General features: G+C 42.1%; 1 protein-coding gene across 2 annotated transcripts in view; it reads left to right on the top strand.

Moving 5' to 3' along the window:
- LOC126184749 (diacylglycerol kinase 1-like) overlaps window positions 1-23,863 on the top strand; it is a 356,241-nt gene that overhangs the window by 27,716 nt on the left and 304,662 nt on the right. For both annotated transcript variants that reach the window (XM_049927288.1, XM_049927289.1), the window contains exons 2-6: window positions 2,916-3,083; window positions 12,900-13,106; window positions 13,241-13,290; window positions 13,374-13,448; window positions 15,087-15,206. In XM_049927288.1, coding sequence (XP_049783245.1) covers window positions 2,945-3,083; window positions 12,900-13,106; window positions 13,241-13,290; window positions 13,374-13,448; window positions 15,087-15,206 — 591 coding nt within the window. In that variant the 5' untranslated portion in view covers window positions 2,916-2,944. The remainder of the gene's footprint in view (window positions 1-2,915; window positions 3,084-12,899; window positions 13,107-13,240; window positions 13,291-13,373; window positions 13,449-15,086; window positions 15,207-23,863) is intronic.

A 23,863-nucleotide genomic window follows, 5' to 3' on the forward strand; every position in this document is an offset into this window, starting at 1 on the left:
TTGTTCTTGTAAAATCTATCATTCTTTGTGTTTTGTCCTTGAAATTAAAAGAGAAACATACTCAACACTTTTCTATAAATCCACAATTCCCTTTCTTCAACCCATCTTCTAACACAGCGGTTCTAACCTTTTTCGACTCATTCCAAATAAAAGTTTAATAACCTCAAATTAACTTCATCCGTAACCATTAAAACCTAAAGTTACTGTAGTTACGGCTTAAAATTTACAAAACGTGTAGGCCTAGTGTAGCCTGTTTTCCATGGCACAGAGCTTTGAAGTAAGGAACCACAAAACGTAAATGAAGTCTAAAGTCACATTCAGCATAAAACTCTGTTTTTGTATTTATTTTTTAAATAGTCATATAAAAGTGACTTATCCTACAAATATGTGGATGAAAAGGATAACAAAGTGGTTATGGCATTATTCGCTAACTCTGGGCTTTCCGTTAAGCTTAACCAAAAAGTAATTAATGACAAAGATTTTTAACTTTCCTGACACTGAAATTCAGTGGAAATTTCAAGAAGCTGCTTTGTTACATTTACAGTTAATGTGGATTCTAGAATGGTTGACTCTTCGGAGGGAATGCGAATCCAGTTGTAATTATTGGACATAGTAGGGAAATAGTCTCTGAAGGTTTTTCCACGTCTTTTCAAATGTTCTTTAACCATGTTCTTGACATTTTCATCCAAAGGAGGATGATTTTCTACCAGGAAGTCGTGATGGGCGTCAAAGCACTCGGTTTGACTCCTATTGAAATACGCTTCCCAAAAATTAAATTTTTTTAATGGATGATTCGATACGGTATTACACAATATAAACGTTTATGTTTGACCACTGGAGAAATAAGCTTAAACTGTTAGTTTTTGAGAAAATGTCTGCCAAAAAAGCTACAGTCTGAAACCAGATTTCGTCTTCCATGCACTTTCCTTTGCGGAAGATGTGGCTCATGAGAAAAACATGAACTTCATCTAGTCTGGAAATAGTTCTACCTTGAGATAGTCACCTAACTTCAGTGTGAGACAATAAACTCTTATAAATGCTTTCCCATTTCGTCACAAAGCCTGCAAAGATGCAGAAATTTGTAGGGCAAACCTTAGCAAAGTTAATTATTTTCACTGCATCCTTCAGCACAGATTTCAATCCATAGGGCACGTGTTTAGAAATAAGGGCCCGTTTATGAATGCAACAATGTGTCCTAGAAGCATTCGGCGCTACCGATTTCTCTTTGGCAACAAACCCTGCATAACACCCCATCATATATTTCGCACTATCTGAACAAGTGCCTACACAGCGAGACCAGTCTATTGAATTTTCGCGAAAATATGCGTCGGTTAACTTAAATATATCTCCTCCCGTAGTTCTCTGTTTTAAGCGTCTGTAGAATAGTAGCTTCTCTTCTACAGACTCCCCATTAATATAGTGGACGAAAAGTAAAAACTGCTAAATTGGCAACATCAGTCGATTCGTCAAGTTGAATCGCAAAAGAAGGACTAACACGAACTCTTTCCAAAATTTCGTTTTCGACGTAGTTTGACAGCTCTTTAATACTGCGGTTGACTGTATTCGCGGATGGTACCACATTGACTTCTTTTGTGAAAGATTCTCCAAGCGTGCGTCGTACTACATCATTTATTGGCTGCACTGAATCTTCAGTTATTGAATGAGGTTTTGCAGTTTTAGCAATTCTGTAGCTTATGCGAGAAGAGGCTTCAAGAGCATTCTCATTGTCACTGTTTGCAACGGATACAAAAGTAGGTAAACCATTTTTCCTCTCTTTAGGTTTTCGCGTAAAAAATGAAGAAAAAATCAGCAAATTTGTTTATGTAGGTGCGCTGGAGAAGGTTTCAGAGTACTGTTAACAAGAATGTCGCCACAAACAACACACTGTGGTCTTGTTCAGTAGTCCTTGTCACCTACATATGAAAATCCAAACCCTGTGTAGTTACCAGCGCACTTTCTTTTCGTTACACAAGTTTCAGTTTTGTGTAATTGACGCACATCACTAGAAGCTGAATAACCTGTTCACACAAAACTAACTTGCGATTTGCTTAAACCCTGTTGCCCTTTGAAACTTCCACTTTTCAACCAGTTATCCATTTTAATCTGAACAGTAACGATTCTAATACACAACTGACAACTCACTACATTTCCCACGAGGAAAGGAGACGTGAGCTATTGCTGAAAATCAAACGCGTGACCTCTACATAACCGTTCCTAGTCGGGTCGTGGTACTACTGTTAGTATTGCTAGAACACACAGAAGCTGGCAGACTAAATTTCGATGAATTCCTAACATTATTACATGACTGTAAATCAGATATTCACGGTAAATATTAATTTATTGTGGAAGTAATGTGATAAATTCCAGAATTTACATATATGTAAGAAGGGGCATATTAGGGTTAATTTAATTTTAAAATAATAATAAGAGTTGTTGTTATTATTGTTATTATTACGACAATTTCGCAGGTAATAATGAAACGCCCGCATCTCGTGGTCGGTCGGTAGCGTTCTCGCTTCCCACGCCCGGGTTCCCGGGTTCGATTCCCGGCGTGGTCAGGGATTTTCTCTGCCTCGTGATGGCTGGGTGTTGTGTGCTGTCCTTAGTTTGGTTAGGTTTAAGTAGTTCTAAGTTCTAGGGGACTGATGACCATAGATGTTAAGTCCCATAGTGCTCAGAGCCATTTGAACCAATAATGAAACAGTAATAGCCCTAGCCTCGAAACTTGCTATTATGGAAAAAGAGTTTTGGCGAACCACTTGACCACAGGATGGGAAACTATGTTATAAGACAAGTTGCAGCGTGCGCTAGAATAACAGCTGCTGCTATCGACATGTCCTGCCAAGCTGAGGTCTACTTCTTTTCCATGCTGACATACAGTGCGTGAGTGGTAAGTTGTAATTCTCGTTCCGCAGGAAGCGTCGGCGCAGCCGTTCACCCTCTGATGAAGGTGACGCAGGCGTCTCAGTCGTGTTACGACGTACACGAGCGAAAGGGACCAGAGGTATCTCCCACCCACGAGGCGTCTAGGTCATCATCTAAGAAATCCAGCACATCTGCCTTCACCAATGGCAGACTAGAAGGTAAATATAAGGTTACCTGCAAATTTTCTCACTAATTATAGTGAATTAGCAAGAGTAGAGTTTTCGTTTTTGCCTGTGCTTTAGTTTATCACAAGTAATAGCCTTGACACAAATCTCAAGCACTCAATCCGATGTTTTCTGTACAAAAAGAGCATTCTTGCCAGTTGGTTTCGAAATAAATGGATGGCTGGAAACGAGCGATTTGCAATGATGAATCACGTAGTCCGATGGAAGGGTTTGGGTTTGGCGAATGCCTGGAGAGTGTTACCTGCCATCATGTGTAGTGCCAACAGCCAATTAAGGAGGAGGTAAGGGTGGTGGTTTTAGTGGTTCGGCTGTGGTCCCATTATGCCGCCTAAGAAAATTTTAAATGCGGAAGGATATTTACTGCATTGTGTACTGCATATAGTAAGGGAACAATTCGGAGACGACGAGGCAATAGTTTGTGGACAACAACATTCCTGTAATAAGCTGGTCTATCCAGAATCCCGACCTAAACCCAATGGAGCACCTATGTGTGGAGTTAGGACGTAGACTTTGCTACAGGCCCCAGCATCCAACATCACTACCTTCTTTGTTTCGGTTATTGACGAAGAACGGGCAGCCATTCCTTCACAGACCTTCAGACATCGCATGAAAATATCCCCATTAAAGTTCAAGCTGTCATAAAGCTGAAGATTGGACACACCCCATGTTAATGGTCACTAATAGGTCTCGGGATACTTTTGATCAGATACTGTCTGTTTCCCGCCTTTCCTGACCTTAAGATTACTTGCATAGCTCATACTTCATATGTGCTCCGCTGTCTGTAAACTGTTTATTGTGTGTAATTATACAGATCAGAGATCTTCAGTTCACGTTAAATGTTACTGTGTCTTTAAAATGACGGTTTGTGTGCCTCATTTAGTCGTTATGAATCAGCTATCGTAATAAACAAATTTAGTTTGTCTGTAAGCATTAGTAAATCTGGTTCGAGTCATTTCATCATCTCACCACTTCTGAAAACTTGTGAGACTCTTTTTTTTTTGTCATCTCACAACCCAACAAAAAGTGTAGGCGGTTGACGAATCCATAAATCCAAGTAACACTCTGGCACCGTTTTCCAGTTTCAAATAATACATCGAAGATTGGCAACAGTGCTGAGATGTGTCTTGGCGAAGGAGGCGTAGCGTATGCAGTCCTATTGCACCGGTGAAGTGACATGCAATCAACGGTGGTCAATTGGCTAGCGGATATGCTGGCCTCGTGCAATAGGACCGGCTCGTGAATAGCTTGTATTAGCCGTGGCTGCCCGTGAGGAAGCAATGTAGCTGCCTGATTCAGAGGGTGTGCTTTGTCGTGTAGCAAAGTGGGTCACGCCAGATACCAAATGGATGTTTCAGAATTATGATGTTGGACTCTGCATGACTAATAATAAGAACTGTTTAACAAATTACAACAAAAACTTATCAATTCCCCGTTTATCAGTGGTTTCACTGTAAAATCGAATGCAGCCCAGATTCTGTAGGTCTACAACATTCTTGCTGAAAATACTAGAATTTATATGTACCGAGCGAGGTGGCGCAGTGGTTAGACACTGGACTCGCATTCGGGAGGACGACGGTTCAATCCCGCGGCCGGCCATCCTGATTTAGGTTTTCCGTGATTTCCCTAAATCACTCCAGGCAAATGCCGGGATGATTCCTTTGAAAGGGCACGGCCGACTTCCTTCCCCGTCCTTCCCTAATCCAATGAGACCGATGACCTCGATGTCTGGTCTCCTTCCTCAAAGAACCCAAGAACTAGAATTTATTTCAATTTCTTATATACTTGGTTTTACCTGAGTTAAGAAAATGACAAGTCGAAGAAAGATTTTTTTTTGTTGGCAGACAAAGGGTTAAATGCATGTCTTTCAAATTCTGTAAAGTGTAATGTTACATCTTCGATAAAATGTTGTGAACTGTAATTAGAAGTGAACTCCACTGTTGATTCACCACAGAAGATCGTGTGTTGTTTTTCAAGGTAGAGCCCCAGACATCGATGAGGCTGAAAGTTGTTTATGAAGAGACGCAAACTGTTTTCAGGATCTCGTATCACCTTTCATTTCCCACAAATAACGCCTTACCTCAAAATATGCATTTTACCAACACCTACCGTGTATATAATACTGAACTTAAAGTTTCGGAAGACGCTGTGAAGAGTACGTTTGGCCTCTGAAACTTTGCTTGGGTCTCTACTGGGCTCGCTATACGTACTCCTTTCACAGGTAATTGTGACAGTGCTTCAACTTTTTTTAAGTTTTTGTTAAAGAGCTCCATTACCACGCATTTAGAACTGACACGATCAGTAATTGCTCTCGTCCTGACACTGAAATTTCCAGCAATGACTCATAGGTTTCCTCCTCCACTCTATATATGGGGAAAACAGACCGTTTAAAACAGATACCGGTATTTTAGATTTGAATACCCGGTATTTTTCAGTATTTGTTTGGTCTCGGTTATAACAGGTGTTTTTTGTTTTTGATTAATAACCAAGTAAAAAAACTGAAATATTAATTAGTCATACCAACAATGTTAAAATTTTTCGTTTTTAAATAAACTTTTTTCTTAAAAAAAGGAGTAATTTTTACTCGTAAAAATTGCATTGGTTTGAAATTTGAAAATGGAAAAAGCGATCAGTGCTATTTTAATAGCAATCACATGACATAAGAAGTCGTACAGCATTGCTAAGACAATAGTGTCCCTGTTGCCGTGTGTCGTGGCTTAAGATACGCGTGTACATTCAGTGTACGAGCCTTGCCACCGTATGTACGGTGGTAGTTTCTTGCTGTCGTCGTCGGACATCCGTTGTATTGCAGAATGTCACCAATTCTAGTCTGAAAATATTTTTATGAAGTGACGTTGCAGTGAAGTACAATGCTTCATCTGTTTTAAAAGATTGAATATTTGTCTACCTTTTCTATGAAATAATAAAAGAGGAGGGCAATTATGGTAACAATAATAAATAAAAAACATAAAAAAATTAATTCACTGTTTACAATAAAAATAGAAAGTAGCTGATTTGCTGCCTGTGTCTACATAAAGTGCCTTTATTTGCTTTTAGCCCTTGAAAAACAGAGTGCTCCAACCCCAGTTTTCACCAGCACGCCATCGTAATGCTCAAATAGTGGTATGCTGCCCAATTACATCATTTTTAGCAGAATTTCGTAAAATTAGAATCAATAGGAGAATACTGCTGAGATTTGGAGTGTTCAGCCACTTACCACCTTTCGAGGAAAGCAGCGAATGGTGGACGGACTTAGTTTTGTTTTATTTTCCTATGTAATTTAATATTTTGCTTCTATGTATCTTGAAACTGAGAGAGTAAAAATGTTTCAATCTTCTTTCGATTTCTGCGTTTATTACAGGAAGTGATAGGAATAAAAACCGAAAATTAGCTATTTCATAGACCGGTTATTTTGAGCAGATTTAACACTTACGTTAAGAAACCGAAAATTAGTTATTTCATAAACCGATTATTTTGAGCAGATTGGACACTTGTGTTAAAATGGCGTGAAAAAACGATATAACTGAAAAACTGTTGTTTCAGCGACAACCGGCATCCCTACTCCACTCCGTTCCTCGTTCAGTAAAACTGCACGAAAACTTCCGTTGTTCTCACATGTATATATTGGTCAGCCAGAACATTTTGACTACCTACCTAATAGCTGGTATGTCCACCTTTGACACAGGTAACAAAGGCCTTGGTAGGACACTGGAGAGAGTTGGTACGACGTCTGCACACACAAAGTCACATAATTCCCGTAAGTTCTGGGGTAAAGGGGGGGGGGGGGCATGATCTCTGACGCCAAGTTCAATCACATCCCAGATGTCTTCGATCGGACTCAGATCTGGTGAATTGGGGGGCCAGTACATCTATTGCAGCTCTCCACTGTGACTGTGTTCCTCGAACCATTCCATCACACTCCTGGCCTTGTGACATGGTGCATTATCTTACTGAAAAATGCCACTTCCGTCGGGAAACATGATTGTCATGAAGGGGTATACGTTGTCTACGACCAATGCACGATACTCCTTGGCCGTCATGGTGCCTTGCATTAGCTGCACTCGGCAATGAATGCCCGCAAGAATGTTCCCCAGAGCATAATGGAGTCACCACCATTCCGCAGAACAGGTGTCAACGAGCTATTTCCACGGAAGACGACAGATTCGCGCCCTTCCGTCGGCATGATGAAGAAGGTATTGGGATTCATCAGACCATGAACGCTATGCCACTGCGTCCAGTGCCAATCGTCACGTGCCCATTTCAGTCGTAGTTGCCGAAGTCGTGGTGTTAACATTGGCACATGCATGGGTCATCGGCTGCGGATGCCCATCGTTAGGACTGTTCGCTGCACTTTGTATTCAGACACACTTGTACTCTGCGCAGCATTAAAGTCTGATGTTAGTTCCAACACAGTCCGCTGCCTGTCCTGTATAAGCAGTCTGCCCAGCCTACGACATCCGACATCTGTAATGCGGGGTGGCCGCCCAACCCCACCATATCCGAACATGGTTTCACCTTGCTTTTGCCACGTTTGAAGACATTCACCATAGCACTCCTCGAACACTCGACGAGTCGTGCAGTTTTCGAGTTTCCGAAATACTCCTGCTGAACCTCCGGGCCATCACAATCTGACCAACTCAAATAGATCGCGCGCCTTCCCCATTCTACACTCGGACAGCAAGCTCACAGATAGTACATGCACCGTGCTTGTGTCTTGACTAGTAGTCATTCTTCGCCAGGTGACGCTGCTATCACCTGAACTGGTTTGTATCTTTAGTAGGTTGGTGGTCATAATGTTGTGGCTGATCAGTGCATAATCTTCTGTACGTATGGTTAGTAAGTTGCGTATATTTCGGCTCAGACCTTACATGAAATGAAACTCATATTCTGTCAGTTACAGTATCACGCTAGTGTCGTTGTGTGAACTTGACCCCCTTGTGTCCTCCGACGTGAAATGCACGCTGCCCAAACGCCTCATTGGGCTGTCGGTACACCCGAAGCCTCCTGTCATTTAAAAAGTGGCAAAATCGTGACTCGTTGGACCACACTACGCGCTTCCACTCAGTTACTATCCAGTTTCTGGGCCGTCTCACCTTCTCAAGACGTGTAGTTTTATGTGATGCTGCGAGAAATGGCTTTTTGCTAGGTACCAGACTGAAAATGCCTATCGTATGCAGATTCCTTCACTAATTTTGCCCCGAAACAATTTGAGATGGACCTGAATTCACTGAAAAAAGCATTTCCCGTCTTGCTTGAAACCTTTTGTCATTGAAAAGGCGTGACACTTGTCTGCGGTTCTTGTCTGTGAGGATCTCTTTACAAAAATGGTTCAAATAGCTCTGAGCACTATGGGACTTAACATCTGACGTCATCAGTCCCCTAGATTTTTTTTTTATCAGTTTACTGACTGGTTTGATGCGGCCCGCCACGAATTGCTTTCCTGTGCTAACCTCTTCATTTCAGAGTAGCACTTGCAACCTACGTCCTCAATTATTTACTTGACGTATTCCAATCTCTGTCTTCCTCTACAGTTTTTGCCCTCTACAGCTCCCTCTAGTACCATGGAAGTCATTCCCTCATGTCTTAGCAGATGTCCTGTCCCTTCTCCTTATCAGTGTTTTCCACATATTCCTTTCCTATCCGATTCTGCGTAGAACCTCCTCATTCCTTACCTTATCAGTCCACCTAATTTTCAACATTCGTCTATAGCACCACATCTCAAATGCTTCGATTCTCTTCTGTTCCAATTTTCCCACAGTCCATGTTTCACTACCATAAAATGCTGTACTCCAGACGTACATCCTCAGAAATTTCTTCCTCAAATTAAGGCCGGTATTTGATATTAGTAGACTTCTCTTGGCCAGAAATGCCTTTTTTGCCATAGCGAGTCTGCTTTTGATGTCCTCCTTGCTCCGTCCGTCATTGGTTACTTTACTGCCTAGGTAGCAGAATTCCTTAACTTCATTGATTTCGTGGCCATCAATCCTGATGTTAAGTTTCTCGCTGTTCTCATTTCTACTACTTCTCATTACCTTCGTCTTTCTCCGATTTACTCTCAAACCATACTGTGTACTCATTAGACTGTTCATTCCGTTCAGCAGATCATTTAATTCTTCTTCACTTTCACTCAGGATAGCAATGTCATCAGCGAATCGTATCATTGATATCCTTTCACCTTGTATTTTAATTCCACTCATGAACATTTCTTTTATTTCCATCATTGCTTCCTCGATGTACAGATTGAAGAGTAGGAGCGAAAGGCTACAGCCTTGTCTTACACCCTTCTTAATACGAGCACTTCGTTCTTGATCGTCCACTCTTATTATTCCCTCTTGGTTGTTGTACATATTGTATATGACCCGTCTCTCCCTATAGCTTATCCCCTACTTTTTTCAGAATCTCGAACAGCTTGCACCTTTTTATATTGTCGAACGCTTTTTCCAGGTCGACAGATCCTATGAAAGTGTCTTGATTTTTCTTTAGCCTTGCTTCCATTATTAGCCGTAACGTCAGAATTGCCTCTCTCGTCCCTTTACTTTTCCTAAAGCCAAACTGATCGTCACCTAGCGCATTCTCAATTTTCTTTTCCATTCTTCTGTATATTATTCTTGTAAGCAGCTTCGATGCATGAGCTGTTAAGCTGATTGTGCGATAATTCTCGCACTTGTCAGCCCTTGCCGTCTTCGGAATTGTGTGGATGAAAGTCAGATGGTATATCGCCAGACTCATATATTCTACACACCAACGTGAATATTCGTTTTGTTGCCACTTCCCCCAATGATTTTAGAAATTCTGATGGAATGTTATCTATCCCTTCTGCCTTATTTGACCGTAAGTCCTCCAAAGCTCTTTTAAATTCCGATTCTAATACTGGATCCCCTATCTCTTCTAAATCGACTCCTGTTTCTTCTTCTATCACATCAGACAAATCTTCACCCTCATAGAGGCTTTCAATGTATTCTTTCCACCTATCTGCTCTCTCCTCTGCATTTAACAGTGGAATTCCCGTTGCACTCTTAATGTTACCACCGCTGCTTTTAATGTCACCAAAGGTTGTTTTGACTTTCCTGTATGCTGAGTCTGTCCTTCCGACAATCATATCTTTTTCGATGTCTTCACATTTTTCCTGCAGCCATTTCGTCTTAGCTTCCCTGCACTTCCTATTTATTTCATTCCTCAGCGACTTGTATTTCTGTATTCCTGATTTTCCCGGAACATGTTTGTACTTCCTCCTTTCATCAATCAACTGAAGTATTTCTTCTGTTACCCGTGGTTTCTTCGCAGCTACCTTCTTTGTACCTATGTTTTCCTTCCCAACTTCTGTGATGGCCCTTTTTAGAGATGTCCATTCCTCTTCAACTGTACTGCCTACTGCGCTATTCCTTATTGCTGTATCTATAGCGTTAGAGAACTTCAAACGTACCTCGTCATTCCTTAGTACTTCCGTATCCCACTTCTTTGCGTATTGATTCTTCCCGACTAATGTCTTGAACTTCAGCCTACTCTTCATCACTACTATATTGTGATCTGAGTCTATATCTGCTCCTGGGTACGCCTTACAATCCAGTATCTGATTTCGGAATCTCTGTCTGACCATGATGTAATCTAATTGAAATCTTCCCGTATCTCCCGGCCTTTCCCAAGTATACCTCCTCCTCTTGTGATTCTTGAACAGGGTATTCGCTATTACTAGCTGAAACTTGTTACAGAACTCAATTAGTCTTTCTCCTCTTTCATTCCTTGTCCCAAGCCCATATTCTCCTGTAACCTTTTGTTCTACTCCTTCCCCTACAACTGCATTCCAGTCGCCCATGACTGTTAGATTTTCGTCCCCCTTTACATACTGCATTACCCTTTCAATATCCCCTAGACTTAGAACTACTTAAACCTAACTAACCTAAGGACATCACACACATCCATGCCCGAGGCAGGATTCGAACCTGCGACGTTAGCAGCAGCGCGGTTAAGAACTGAAGCGCCTAGAACCGCTCGGCCACAACGGCCGGCTATCTGTTTACGGGCACAGTTCTTAGGCTGTGTTACCCGGCTACAGTATTCCTTGTAGATTCGCTGGACAGTCCACGTTGCTGCACCAACAAATCCGGCAAGTTCATTCATTGTCTGACCAGGCACGTCCAAAGACGACAGCGCCTGAATACAATTCGGTCACGTCTCCTCGGCGACCGATCTTACTACGCTGATCCTATGCAACCAACGTGCTTTCCTAAGAGGGTGATTAATATCTTGACCCTGGCTATGGAGGCATATCTTCGACAGTTTGAGTAGGTTGTGCCTTTTCTCTTCATTAACACTAGCAATACGACGCAAGGTGTACTACCATGGGGTGAGGGTACCCTGTGCCCACCATAAAAAAAGATTAAATAAAAATTTGTTAATTGTTGTTAACTTTTATTAAAAAGCTCCTTTCTAAATAGTTACTGATGTTTAAGTAGAGTCCAGAAACTGAAAATATCTTTTAGCACAATCTTAACAATACCAATGAATTTTCAATAGTGTGTACAGACAGAGGATGGGAACTTCGTGACCACGACAAAAAAGTTTAAAAAAATTGAGATTTCATTTATTGTCGTTGACTTTTCGGAAATTCCCATTACAAATTTCTAGGGCTTGCAGATGGAGGTGAATATATAATATTTCGAATAGGAAGTCATGTCCTGAGGCGTACCGTTTACGTGCTACAGCCGTTTGAAAACATGTTCGCTAGGTAGGTACGCGATAGGGTGGTCATGATGAGGGGCGGGGTTACGTCGGATCGGATAATTTCATTTGATGTTTACCCTACCTGTCTGACCTGGTTCGCGACTGATTCACGTGTCTGTGAGTGTTAGAACAGCATGGTTGTTTACACGTTTGCATAACACACCGACATGATCCTTTTGAATGGCGAAGCTCACAGCTGCTCGTCGCTTTCATCAAGCTCGCTCTCCTCAACGTCCGACTCCACTACATACTCTTTTCGCCATAATTATGCAACGCCTCCGAGAAAGAGTACGTTCACTGTCAGCAGGCGTGACTGTGGTGCTCCAAGGGGACACCGCACACCCGAATTGCATCACGTTGAAGACAATCCGTCCATGAGTACACGAGCAATTTCTTTTACTATTAATGAGTGGAATTGTAAAATAAGTGATGTAGTGGGTCATGCCTAATCAACTGCTTGTAAAATTTACCAACATATTTCCAAACGGTTGTAGCACGGAAACAGTAAGTTTCCAAACACATGTTCCAATTTAAAATTTTATATACTGACTCCCCACTACATGCCCTAGGTGTCTGTAACGGGAATTCCCGAACACATTGTAGAGGTGTTACAACGGTTCTGAACTAAAAAATGTGAATTTGACATTTTTTACGTACGATACTGCATCGTCCGAAGGAACATTGCAACGTACTTTTGAACAACAAGGGCACTGGCCAGAGACTTTCAGTTAAAATGTCTCCCATGTACGGGAATATACACAGTAAATGTACGAGTGCAGGTTGTAGACACATGGTTGATGACATACGGAAGTTTGGGTCTGGCTTTCGTTTCGCTGCAAAATATAAAACAATTACGGAATCTGGTACGAGTAATAATTAAAAACATAAATACTTTTTCAAAATTTTGAAATATAAAGTATATTTGCGAAAGGTGGACATTAAGTACCATCCCCTCCCCCTTGGTACTCCAAGGGTTTATCATGTAATTTCACTCTGCTTTAAGCATTTGTTTGAACAGGCTACCTATGTACTGTTTAGTATTATCACTTGTATAATTCACAATTCTTACAGTTTCGCTTCCAGAGTCGAAAGGTGCTATACCAAAAAGAAGAATCAAAGACAAAGACAAAGACAGACACAAAGAAAGAGAAAAAGAGAAAGTAAAAGTGAAATACAAACGAGAGGAGCTTGACGTCCGGTCGGTGACTGTTCCTCTCAAAGACATCATCTGTTACTTGTCCCTCATAGAAGGAGGACGGCCGGAAGACAAATTAGAGTGTGAGTACTGTCTACGTGCCTCAGTTAGTCGGTAGACCTGTTAGTTGAATGCAGTTGTTCAATAATAGTAAACGTGTAACCAATTATAATTTAATTACACTGTTTTATTATTGAAATGTTATGCTCATTTCCAGTTATGTTCCGTCTATACGACACGGATGGAAATGGCGTACTGGACACTGATGTAAGTTGCAACGATTGTTAATACAGTAAAATTATCTACATGCCCCGAAAAAGCTTCCGTTAACAAACAGTTTTTTTTTGCAGGAAATCGACTGTATCGTAAACCAAATGATGAATGTAGCAGAGTACCTAGGATGGGATGCTTCCGAGTTGAAGCCGGTGAGTGAACCTATCATCCATAGTCAAGCTGACAGTTAATTACATGTTTCAAAAAGATCAACAATATTTCACTGGACTATACCTTCTTCATGAATGAAGATACGAACTTGAGGTGCGTTTTAATTTATGCATAGGATGTTTTAAGGATGAAATTTTTCGGTAATCATTCTTCTGTATGGTGTGATGCAGCTCGCCACGACTTCTTATTCTGTGCCAGCGTCTTCAGGTCATAGTAGATCTCGCAGCCAAAGTCCTCAGCTATTTATTGGATATATGTCAATTTCCGTCTTTCGTATGGTTTTCACCCTCGACAGCTCCCTTGGTAATTAAGCCATGATACCTTAACACATGTTCTATCATCATGACCAGCCCCTCCTCCCATTCTTATCCACGTTTTCCACATGTTTACCGAGAACCGACTCATTTCTTACCTTACCAGTCTTCCTGATTATCAAAAGTCCTCTGTAGCACCCCGTTTCAAAGGCTTCGATTCTCTTCTTTTCCAGTTTTCCCACTTCCGTACAAAACTATGCTCCATACGTACCTTCTCAGACATTTCATACTCAAATTAAGACCAATATTTGACATTGGCAGACTTCTTTGGCTTGAAAGCCCCCATTCTTATGTCTTCCTTTCTTTGTCCGTAATGCGTTATTTTGCTTCCAACGTCAAAGAATTCCTGCAGGTCGTCTACTTCGTAGTCCCCAAATTCGATGTTCAGTTTATCCGTAATATCATTTCTGCTACTCCATATTACTTTTGTCTTCCGATTTACATAGGACAACAAAGTCTTTATTTTCAAATAAGCCATCAGGTTTTAGAATGGTAAATCTTTTACATGCATGCTCATAAGTCCTTCAACTACGAGGATCAGTCAGAAAATAACGCTTCCTATTTTTGGGCGAGCAGATGGAAATCTGATGGTGCAGGTTCTCTTTATTCTGCTCCGTCAATATTTTCGGTACCCAGTGTGCACAAGTCTTGGTGTAACCCAGATTTTTAATAAAAGCTACAACACCGCCTTTTCCGATGGGTAACTGGCGAGACAATTCATTTGTTGTTACCTGTTGGTCGTCGTGAATGATTTGGTGGACACGATGGATGTTGTGTCTGCTGTCTGGCTGCTCCGCGTTGCATCAGATACTGCGTTCGCCTTCCAGCTTCTCTACAGTGACGAGACGATTGACTAAATCTGTGCTGTCGTCCGTCGTATCATCTCTATTCACTTTCTTCAGTCTTTCATGAATACGATTGAGTGTTGCAGCGTCTGCTGCAAGGAATTCAATTCCAGAACGATGTCTTACACGTGCTTCAGTGTCAATCATTTTCTAAAGTAACACAATGTTGCCACCTGTTGATGGAGGACACTGTTAATCGAGTCGACTGCGGATGAAGCCTTGCGGTTGTGTTCAAAAACCATTATTTCTACTTTACCAACTTAATGAAGTACGAAAGCAATAGGAGGCTTTACTTTCATAAATCGCCAAGATAAAATTTTATTTTTGGTGCTCAAGTTATAATGCACGTCAATTTGTGATCTTCAGTCATGTAGAAGACATAGTCTTGTGAAATCGAACGCATATTTTTAGAAAAGCCCTGTACATGAAGAATAACTGTCAATCCTCGTGGCGGTTTCAGATCCTGAAGGACATGATGGTGGAGATAGACTACGACGCCGATGGCACGGTGTCCCTGGAGGAGTGGAAGAGGGGTGGCATGACCACCATCCCACTGCTAGTTCTCCTGGGCTTCGAATCGGTAAGTAGCACTGTAAACTGTACTACCCACAAGAAATACGTAACGTGAAATAATGTTATTGTGGAACTTCCTTTACCCTAATTGTACATTTTAAACTTGCATTGCACTAAGGTGATAAAAGTCATGGGATAGCGACATGCACGTATACACATGGCGGCAGTGTCGCGTACGCAATGTATAAAACGGTATTATATTGGCGAAGCTGTCGTTTGTACTCAGGTGCTTCATGTGAAAAGGTTCCCGGTGTGATTATGGTCGCATAACGGGAATTATCTGACTTTTAACACGGAATAGTAGTTGGAACTTGAAGAATACTCAGTATTGTAGAACACTCAGTATAATGTCGTTTATTGAAACTGAACTACACTCTTCGAACAATAACTATATACACACAAAGAAAACAAATAACATGTAGACGACTATTCATCAAGAGCGTTGGTGAGGTCCGTCGGAGGTGGTCCTAGCGCGGCGAGGAACTGGCTGTACTGCTGCTGCGCTAGCCTTACAAAGCAGGCGGAGGTCGGCGGAGTACCCCAACTTTCCCTGTGTCTGTGAGGCGAGCTGTGCAGAAAAAGGTTCGCATTAGTGTCTAGCAAGTTCTGTTTATTTTGAAGAATTGTTTTCCTCTTGGTTGCGCCTGCAAGTGCTTGTGTATGTTATATGGTACACAGGGGTGTTTTGAGTGTAGTCTGCCTGGCAGGGGCCGTCTGTGGCAGACGTAACAGAACTGGACGCATGGGACATTATATTTAGGAGGAGGAGGAGGATATTAGTGTTTAACGTCCCGTCGACAACGAGGTCATTAGAGACGGAACGCAAGCTCGGGTGAGGGAAGGATGGGGAAGGAAATCGGCCGTGCCCTTTCAAAGGAACCATCCCGGCATTTGCCTGAAGCGATTTAGGAAAATCACGGAAAACCTAAATCAGGATGGCCGGAGACGGGATTGAACCGTCGTCCTCCCGAATGCGAGTCCAGTGTGCTAACCACTGCGCCACCTCGCTCGGTATATTTAGGAATTCGTTAGGGAACTCAACATTTCGAGATCCACAGTGTCAAGAGAATGACAAACAAAACTGCGTGAAATAATGCAGAAATCAGTATGGGACGTACGGCGACCGTTTACGTTAGGACAGTGTGGCGAAATTTGGCGTTATTGGAGTATGGCAGCAGACGACCGACGCGAGTACCTTTGCTAACAGCACGCCATCGGCTGCTTCGCCTCTCTTAGGCTCGTGACTCGGTTGGACCCTAGACGACAGGGAAACCGTGTACCGGTCAGGTGAGTTCAGATTTCCATTGGTAAGAGCTGACGATGTGGTTCGAGGGTGGCGTAGATCCTACGAAACCGAGGACCTAAGTTGTCAACAAGACACTCTACTCCAAAATGATGGGGGCTGTGTTGACATGGCGAGCTGGGTCCTCTGGTCCAACTGAACCGATCATTGATTGGAAATGGTTATCTTCGGCTACTTGGAGACAATGTGCAGCCATTCATGGACTTCATTTTTCCAACAAAAGATGGAAATTTTATGGATGGCAATGCGCCATGTCACCAGGCCTCAAGTTTTGATGACTGGCTTGAAGAACATTCGGGACAAAATGGTTCAAATGGCTCTTAGTACTATGGGACTTAACTTCTGAGGTCATCAGTCCCCTAGAACTTAGAACTACTTAAACCTAACTAACCTAAGGACATCACACACATCCATGCCCGAGATAGGATTCGAACCTGCTACCGTAGCGGTCGCCACCTCGCGCGGTTCCAGACTGTAGCGCCTAGAACCGCTCGGCCACTCCGGCCGGCCATTCGGGACAATTCGAGCGAATGATGTGGCCACTAAGATCGTTTGACATGAATCCCATTGAACATATATCGGGAGGTCAGTTCATGCACACAATCCTGCACAGGCAACACTTTCGCAGTTTGTCCTCGGAGTCTTTCGCGACAGTATACATGAGTAAAACGTTCTCTTTTAAACAAAAACAACAACAATTTCAACAGAGACCAGGGATACGCACCCAGCAGGGCATGAGGACGGGCATTGGTCATCGAAAGAAAGCAAAGACTGATGCGCGACGCGGGAGCGGCAGTTTCAAACGTGGCGCCTGCCCCTGGCGCCACCTGACGTCACCGGTGCTGCCAAGGGCAACTGCTCCGCTAGCTGCCCGATTCGACTTACGCGCGCGCCACATTGGATCGATATGATTGGCTGCTGCTGATATTATGATGCCTATATAAGTGAGAAACCATAGCAGCCCCGTCAATCAGTGAACTCCTGACGACGATGGCGGAGATGGCCATCGAAAGCTCGAGGATTTTATTCGAATTGACGCTGCCGGAAAACCGAGAACGTTTTATTCACTGTCGCAGTTACGGTATGCCATAGAGGCAGCATGGCTCAATATTTCTACAGGGGACTTTCAGCGACTTATTGAGTCCATGTCATTTAGAGTTGCTGCACTACACCGGGCAAAAGAAGGTCCGACGCTATATTAGGAGGTATCCCATAACTTTTGTCACCTCCGTGTAAACATTATTGATGGTCATAATGTAGCTATATAAATGGAACGTTTTTGCAACACATGTTTTTACAAGTTGTACAAAAGACATATTTCTTGCATCTTAGTATTTACTTATGATTTTACAATTAAATAAAACATTAAAAAACGATGGATTGAGGAAGTAGAAGAATTTAACTGGAGAGTATTTGATTAAGAAGGCATGAAAGAACACAATATATAATATCCGACCACCAGTGGCACTCTACATGCAAGGTCCTTGGTAGTACCCATCGAACCACTCGCCTCTGCGTGGCATACTGCTTCCTAATCCTAGCGACTGATTAACTGTGTGGCTGCATCTCCGAGTAAACGTGGAGTCGCTGCCTTAAGAGTGCCTCCTGTGCTATTCTGTTCTAATTTAATCTAAGTTCTTGTATCGTCCTGTGTGTGTGTAGTCAGCGTATATCATTTATGCATGATTGGTTGGTTGATTTGGTGATTTTGGGGGGGGGGGGGGGGGAGGAGACCAAACTGCGAGGTCATCGGTCTCATCGGATTAGGGAAGGATGGGGAAGGAAGTCGGCGGTGCCCTTTCAGAGGAACCATCCCGGCATGCGCCTGAAGCGATGTAGGGAAATCACGGAAAACCTAAATCAGGATGGCCGGACGCGGGGTTTATGCATGATCTAGTGATATGGTGGTGCTACTTCTACATTGTAGCTACACTGCTTGACAAGTGCTAAGGACAGGAATAATCACAGGCATGGATGACGTGAAACACAGTACATAAGTAGTAGAGGAGGAGAGGTATATTTATAGCGAAAAATGGCACAGATTTCACGACATGGGAAAACAGAGTAACAGATGGAAATAACGTTTGTATTTGACAGAAATCAGACTCGTAACCTAAAGATCGATATCGAACTCTCGATAAGGAATATACCCTCCTCGGTCATAAATGCATATTTTGCACGTGTTATTCATGCTGACTACCAAATCTGTCGAGGAGCCTTTGGGAGATATTGACCCACTCCTCTCTCAAGGCAGTTTTCAGTTCTTGTACGATGCGGGGAGGGGATGTTCGTTGAGAAACATGTCTGCTTACAGAATCTCAAGCATACTCAGTGGGAGTGGTCGTCAAACTGCGGCCCGCGGTCCGCATGCGGCCAGAATTAAGCATTTGTGCGGCCCGCGGTTCTCAGTCGTATTTTATACCAATATGCAATTAACAACTAACGGCCGAATCCAAAAAACATCAACTAACGTAAAGAACTTCGTAAGATTGTAGTTTTCCTGCTCATTAAAAAAAACAAAAATTCTTAGAGAGACAGTAATATTTTAAGATGTGCTTAATTTTAACTGGTGCTAGTGAACTGGCCCGTGAGCTAAGAAATTTGGCCACCTGCCTCAGGGGCAGAGAGGTAACTGGCACTGCCACTGTGGGGTTACGGGATGTGAAAGAGGGAATGTCGTATTGTTTGTCTTCCATTACTGACAGCTCATGGGCGTGAGCGACTCGTACAGACCAGCTACTAGTCTATAAATTTTGACACGCACATGTCATGGATTCGTGAATGTACATTACAAAGAGGTTCATTTTCAAATGCGGTACGTATTTGAAGCAAAGAACATTAAATTAATTACGGCTGTTGTAATACAATACAGTGAGAAGAAGAAAACTGATATTTGATTTATCAAACTTTATAAGGACACATACTACTATTAGTCCAAGTCATTCACACACATGGTGAAACCATCAACACTTCACCACGTAACTATAGCACCACAACTGATAGAGTGCTCAGGTTGGCAGCATTATTCCGAAATAGATCACAATCAACACGAAGTGTTCCAATTAATCCCGCCATGTAGAGATCAGTACTGCTGGCAAACTTCTCGCGTGTCTAATGCAGAATAAAATTATCAGTAACAAAACTGACCAATAATTATAGAAGCGCAGTTTCCGACCGCCATTAAAATTACAGAGATAGGTGAGGTCGAGGTTTTATTCAAAATTTTCTAGATGTACTTAACACCCGATAAATGGCTTAGCACGGACAGAGAAGTTTATCCAATGTGTTGTAGATGTTAATTACAACTACAGTACGGTTAATATTATATTGCACTTGACAATTGACACTTGTTGCGTGTTGCGTGTTGCGTTTATCTGGCTGGCCAATCATATCTTGCAGTCTATTGTACGAAGTCTGCACAGCTACCATCTGCCCGACATGCGCTCTGTGACAACTGTCGGTACGCCGCTACAGTTGGAAATTAGCCTGCCCCTTTCGTCGGTTGGCAGGTGCAAAGTAGTTTTCATCGTACTATAATGAGAATACTGTTTCACATAATAGTCAGAGATTTCACATTTAGAAGGCGCAACATGAATTTATACATCTAAATAGGTGGAAGTATGGATGAGAAAGCCAGAAAACTACATCAAAATACACATTAATTAAATATTTTTATACCAGGTGATCAAAAAGTCAGTATAAATTTGAAAACTGAATAAATCACGGAATAATGTAGATAGAGAGTTACAAATTGACACACATGCTTGAAATGACATGGGGCTTTATTAGAACCAAAAAATACAAAAGTTCAAAAATGTCCGACAGATGGCGCGTCATCTGATCAGAATAGCAATAATTAGCATAACAAAGTAAGACAAAGCAAAGATGATGTTCTTTACAGGAAATGCTCAGTATGTCCACCATCATTCCTCAACAATAGCTGTAGTCGAGGAATAATGTTGTGAACAGCACTGTAAAGCACGTCCGGAGTTATGGTGAGGCATTGGCGTCGGATGTTGTCTTTCAGCATCCCTAGAGCTGTCGGTCGATCACGATACACTTGCGACTTCAGGTAACCCCAAAGCCAATAATCGCACGGACTGAGGTCTGGGAACCTGGGAGGCCAAGCATGACGAAAGTGGCGGCTGAGCACACGATCATCACCAAACGACGCGCGCAAGAGATCTTTCACGCTTCTAGCAATACGGGGTGGAGCGCCATGCTGCATAAGCATCGTACGTTCCAGCAGGTGTTTAGCAGCCAGGCTGGGGATGATCGATTCTGTAACATATTGGCGTACCTCTCACCCGTCACGGTAGCAGTTACTGACGTTTTGCTGTCCAGCGCCATCTGTCGGACATTTTGTGAACTTTTTTTTTTTGTTCTAATAAAATCCCATGGCATTCCAAGCATGTGTGTCAATTTTTACCTCTCTATCTACATTATTCCGTAGTTTATTAAGTTTTCAAGTTTATACTGACTTTTTGATCACCCGGTACTTAAATTTACGGGTAAAGAATAAATACATGCTTGCCATTTGCAATTGTTGGTCGACCTGACTCCGTCGTCAAATCAAAAATATACTGGAATAATTGTTGTAGGCTTTCGAAAAATTGGCCACACACCTCAGTAACGGAGCTGGGTACAGGGGCAGATAGAGTTGCCGTTGTAGGGTCAGAAGGCTTGATAGGGGAAGGTTTTCTTATTTCTCTTACAGAGCTGACAACTCATGGGCATGTGTGTCTCGCATCGATCCGCTGCCGTAGTACGTGTTCCAGACGAAAGTAACTTGGATCCTCACGTGTGCGTCATAGAGACGGTCATCTTCCAAAGCGGCACATATTTGTAGCAACGAATATGAAATTAAAGCTGTCGTAATACAAGAATAGAAGAAAAATGACATTCAAAACATTCAGTAAATAATAGTGATCGCGTCTCCTATTGAATAATGAATTTAAATATAAGTGCAGTTACTGTTATTAATCAGTTAATCATACTATCAAACACACAACGCAAAACACACCGTCAGGCAGTTACATGGCCACAGCGTTAGGGTCGCTGAGGGTGGCAGGAGTCTGAAGGAGAGAACAGCCGACACGAAGTGTTCCGAATGGCGCCAGTTTCTAACGATGCGTTCTTGGGGGCCAGCAACCAACTTACCGTGCTTCTACTATGGTTAGTTTATTTGGGGCTCATAACATATTAATTTAGATAGGTTACCAAGTAATAATAAAATTGAAACAATTGTGATCCGATGTGCGACTCTACAATGACAGTATTGGCTCTTCAGTAAAATAGTTTGCTGATCTACGACGGCATCAAACTTGCCAGATCGGCCCGAGATGCATAGGTCAAGCAGAAAATATACTTCGGCTGCCAGTTTCGTCACACGATCTTAAATCTGCCAAAAAGTTTAAATTAGCGCACAATCTGCTGCAGAGTGAAAATTTATCAATATAAAAAAAAAAACACAAGCGCAGTATGTCGTGCGGTTCAGTCTGAAGAGGGCTCGACAATTCGCAGCCTAGATACCACACGAGAAGAAGTGGTTTGGTTGAATTCTCAGAACTTCATGGATTAATAAAATTGTACACAATTTACATTTTAAGATAAACGAATTTGAGTAAGCTCAAAACAGGTCTGCCGCCTTCCATGAGTATCATTACAGGCACAGTGACTGTTTCAGTAGAGCACGGAAAGACTATAATACATGTGGTGAATCAAATTGCTAATTCGCGCAAGCACCTCAGGTCTGGTAGCAACAGGAATAATATTAGTGGCAATAGGTCTAACAATGAATTAGGGAGTAGGATTGCACTTGGGCTTCTATGAACAGTATAGTGAACATATTATCGCAGCCAAAACAGACACGAATCCAATACTCACCACAGTGTGAGAAGCGTGATGTCTTACCGCCAAGAGCTGCTGATAAATATTCTTTGTTTAACAACCAGTTTCGGTCCAAGATCATCATCAGGTTCGTAAAATATTTACATCATACTAAGTGATATAAAATGAAATGCGTTAAATAATAAAATCCATGAAGTCATCACTGCTGTCAAGTAGTACTATAAATTGCATCGTCAGTCATAAAAATGTACCACACAGTGCACTGATTTATATAAACAGTCATCACTAACGTTAAGGAGGCATTCTAAGTACTGCAATATTGGCGAATTCATAGATTTTATTCTTTGACCCAACTTGAGAGTACGGTACGAACCGGTATGAATATAATCCAACTAGTAACTGCAAACACAGTGTATACACTTGGTTTCTACGTTCTATCAAAATGTCCGTTAATTATATCTGGCAACTTTTCGCACTTTGAACATCAGTACACTCACGCAGTTAAGAACAGACTTATATTGTAACCTTTACTCGAAAGTGGTGTAAGTCCATAGTTGCGCCGCCGCTAACATGATTCTCCGCGGACGGCAAATGAGACCGAGCGGCAGGTCGCTCAGCCTGAAGTGAAGTGCCTTGTATTACTTGTAGCAGGCGCAACGAACAGCGAATACATTTTTCTGTGACCCTTCAACGAGAGAGCTTTCTAAACAAATGAGATATGACATAATTTGTGACTATTTTACTAAAGGTCAATGTATTAAAAGAGTAGTCTTGGGCGTTTGAATACGGCCGCCGCCTCACGACGGGGAACACGAAAAGCAGTGCCGTCATATAAACTAAAGTAAGAATAGTGTGTCGCCCACGGCGAGAAAAAACATTTACCATCGCCGGCGTGAAGTACATTCACTGTTTTCCATCAGTTAATCTGCCAGGTATGTGAGAGACAAGATGAACGATGCATCGGCAAGTCAAGGTTAAAACCGCAATACAGAGAGTAATTCGCCAAATGCTCGTGAACCATACCACACACTATTAGGTACGTCATTGCAGCCAGAGCACCACTGGTGTCACAGATGGTGGCCGGTACTGGCCGCAATTGACAATTGGCACCGACAGCTTTCGCTAGTGTATTCATGTTCTTCCTACTTAAAATTATTAATGCAATTTAACTATCGTATGTTTCCAGTCACGTGGCCGCAAAAGATTCCTAAGCACCTTTCTTAAAATTATTGTAAGATAATTATTAAAACAGAAGCTAAAAATTATCCTTATTTCGTTCACTTACACAAGTGCGCCTCTGTAGAAGCTGTTTTACAACTTCATGCAGTTTGCACAAATTAATATACAATAAATTTCTGTATGACAATATTTTGCTATGTATAAAAATCTGCAAACATAACTGTAAAATTATTACGATTACAAAAATATGCAGAAGTTAAGTTAGAAGGCTGGCTCCTGTGTACCATTTGGATAGCAATCTACGCTGGTTATGACAACCTACGTAATTACCA

This window comes from Schistocerca cancellata, chromosome 4, assembly GCF_023864275.1.
Source record: "Schistocerca cancellata isolate TAMUIC-IGC-003103 chromosome 4, iqSchCanc2.1, whole genome shotgun sequence".
Classification (NCBI taxonomy): Eukaryota; Metazoa; Arthropoda; class Insecta; order Orthoptera; family Acrididae; genus Schistocerca; species Schistocerca cancellata.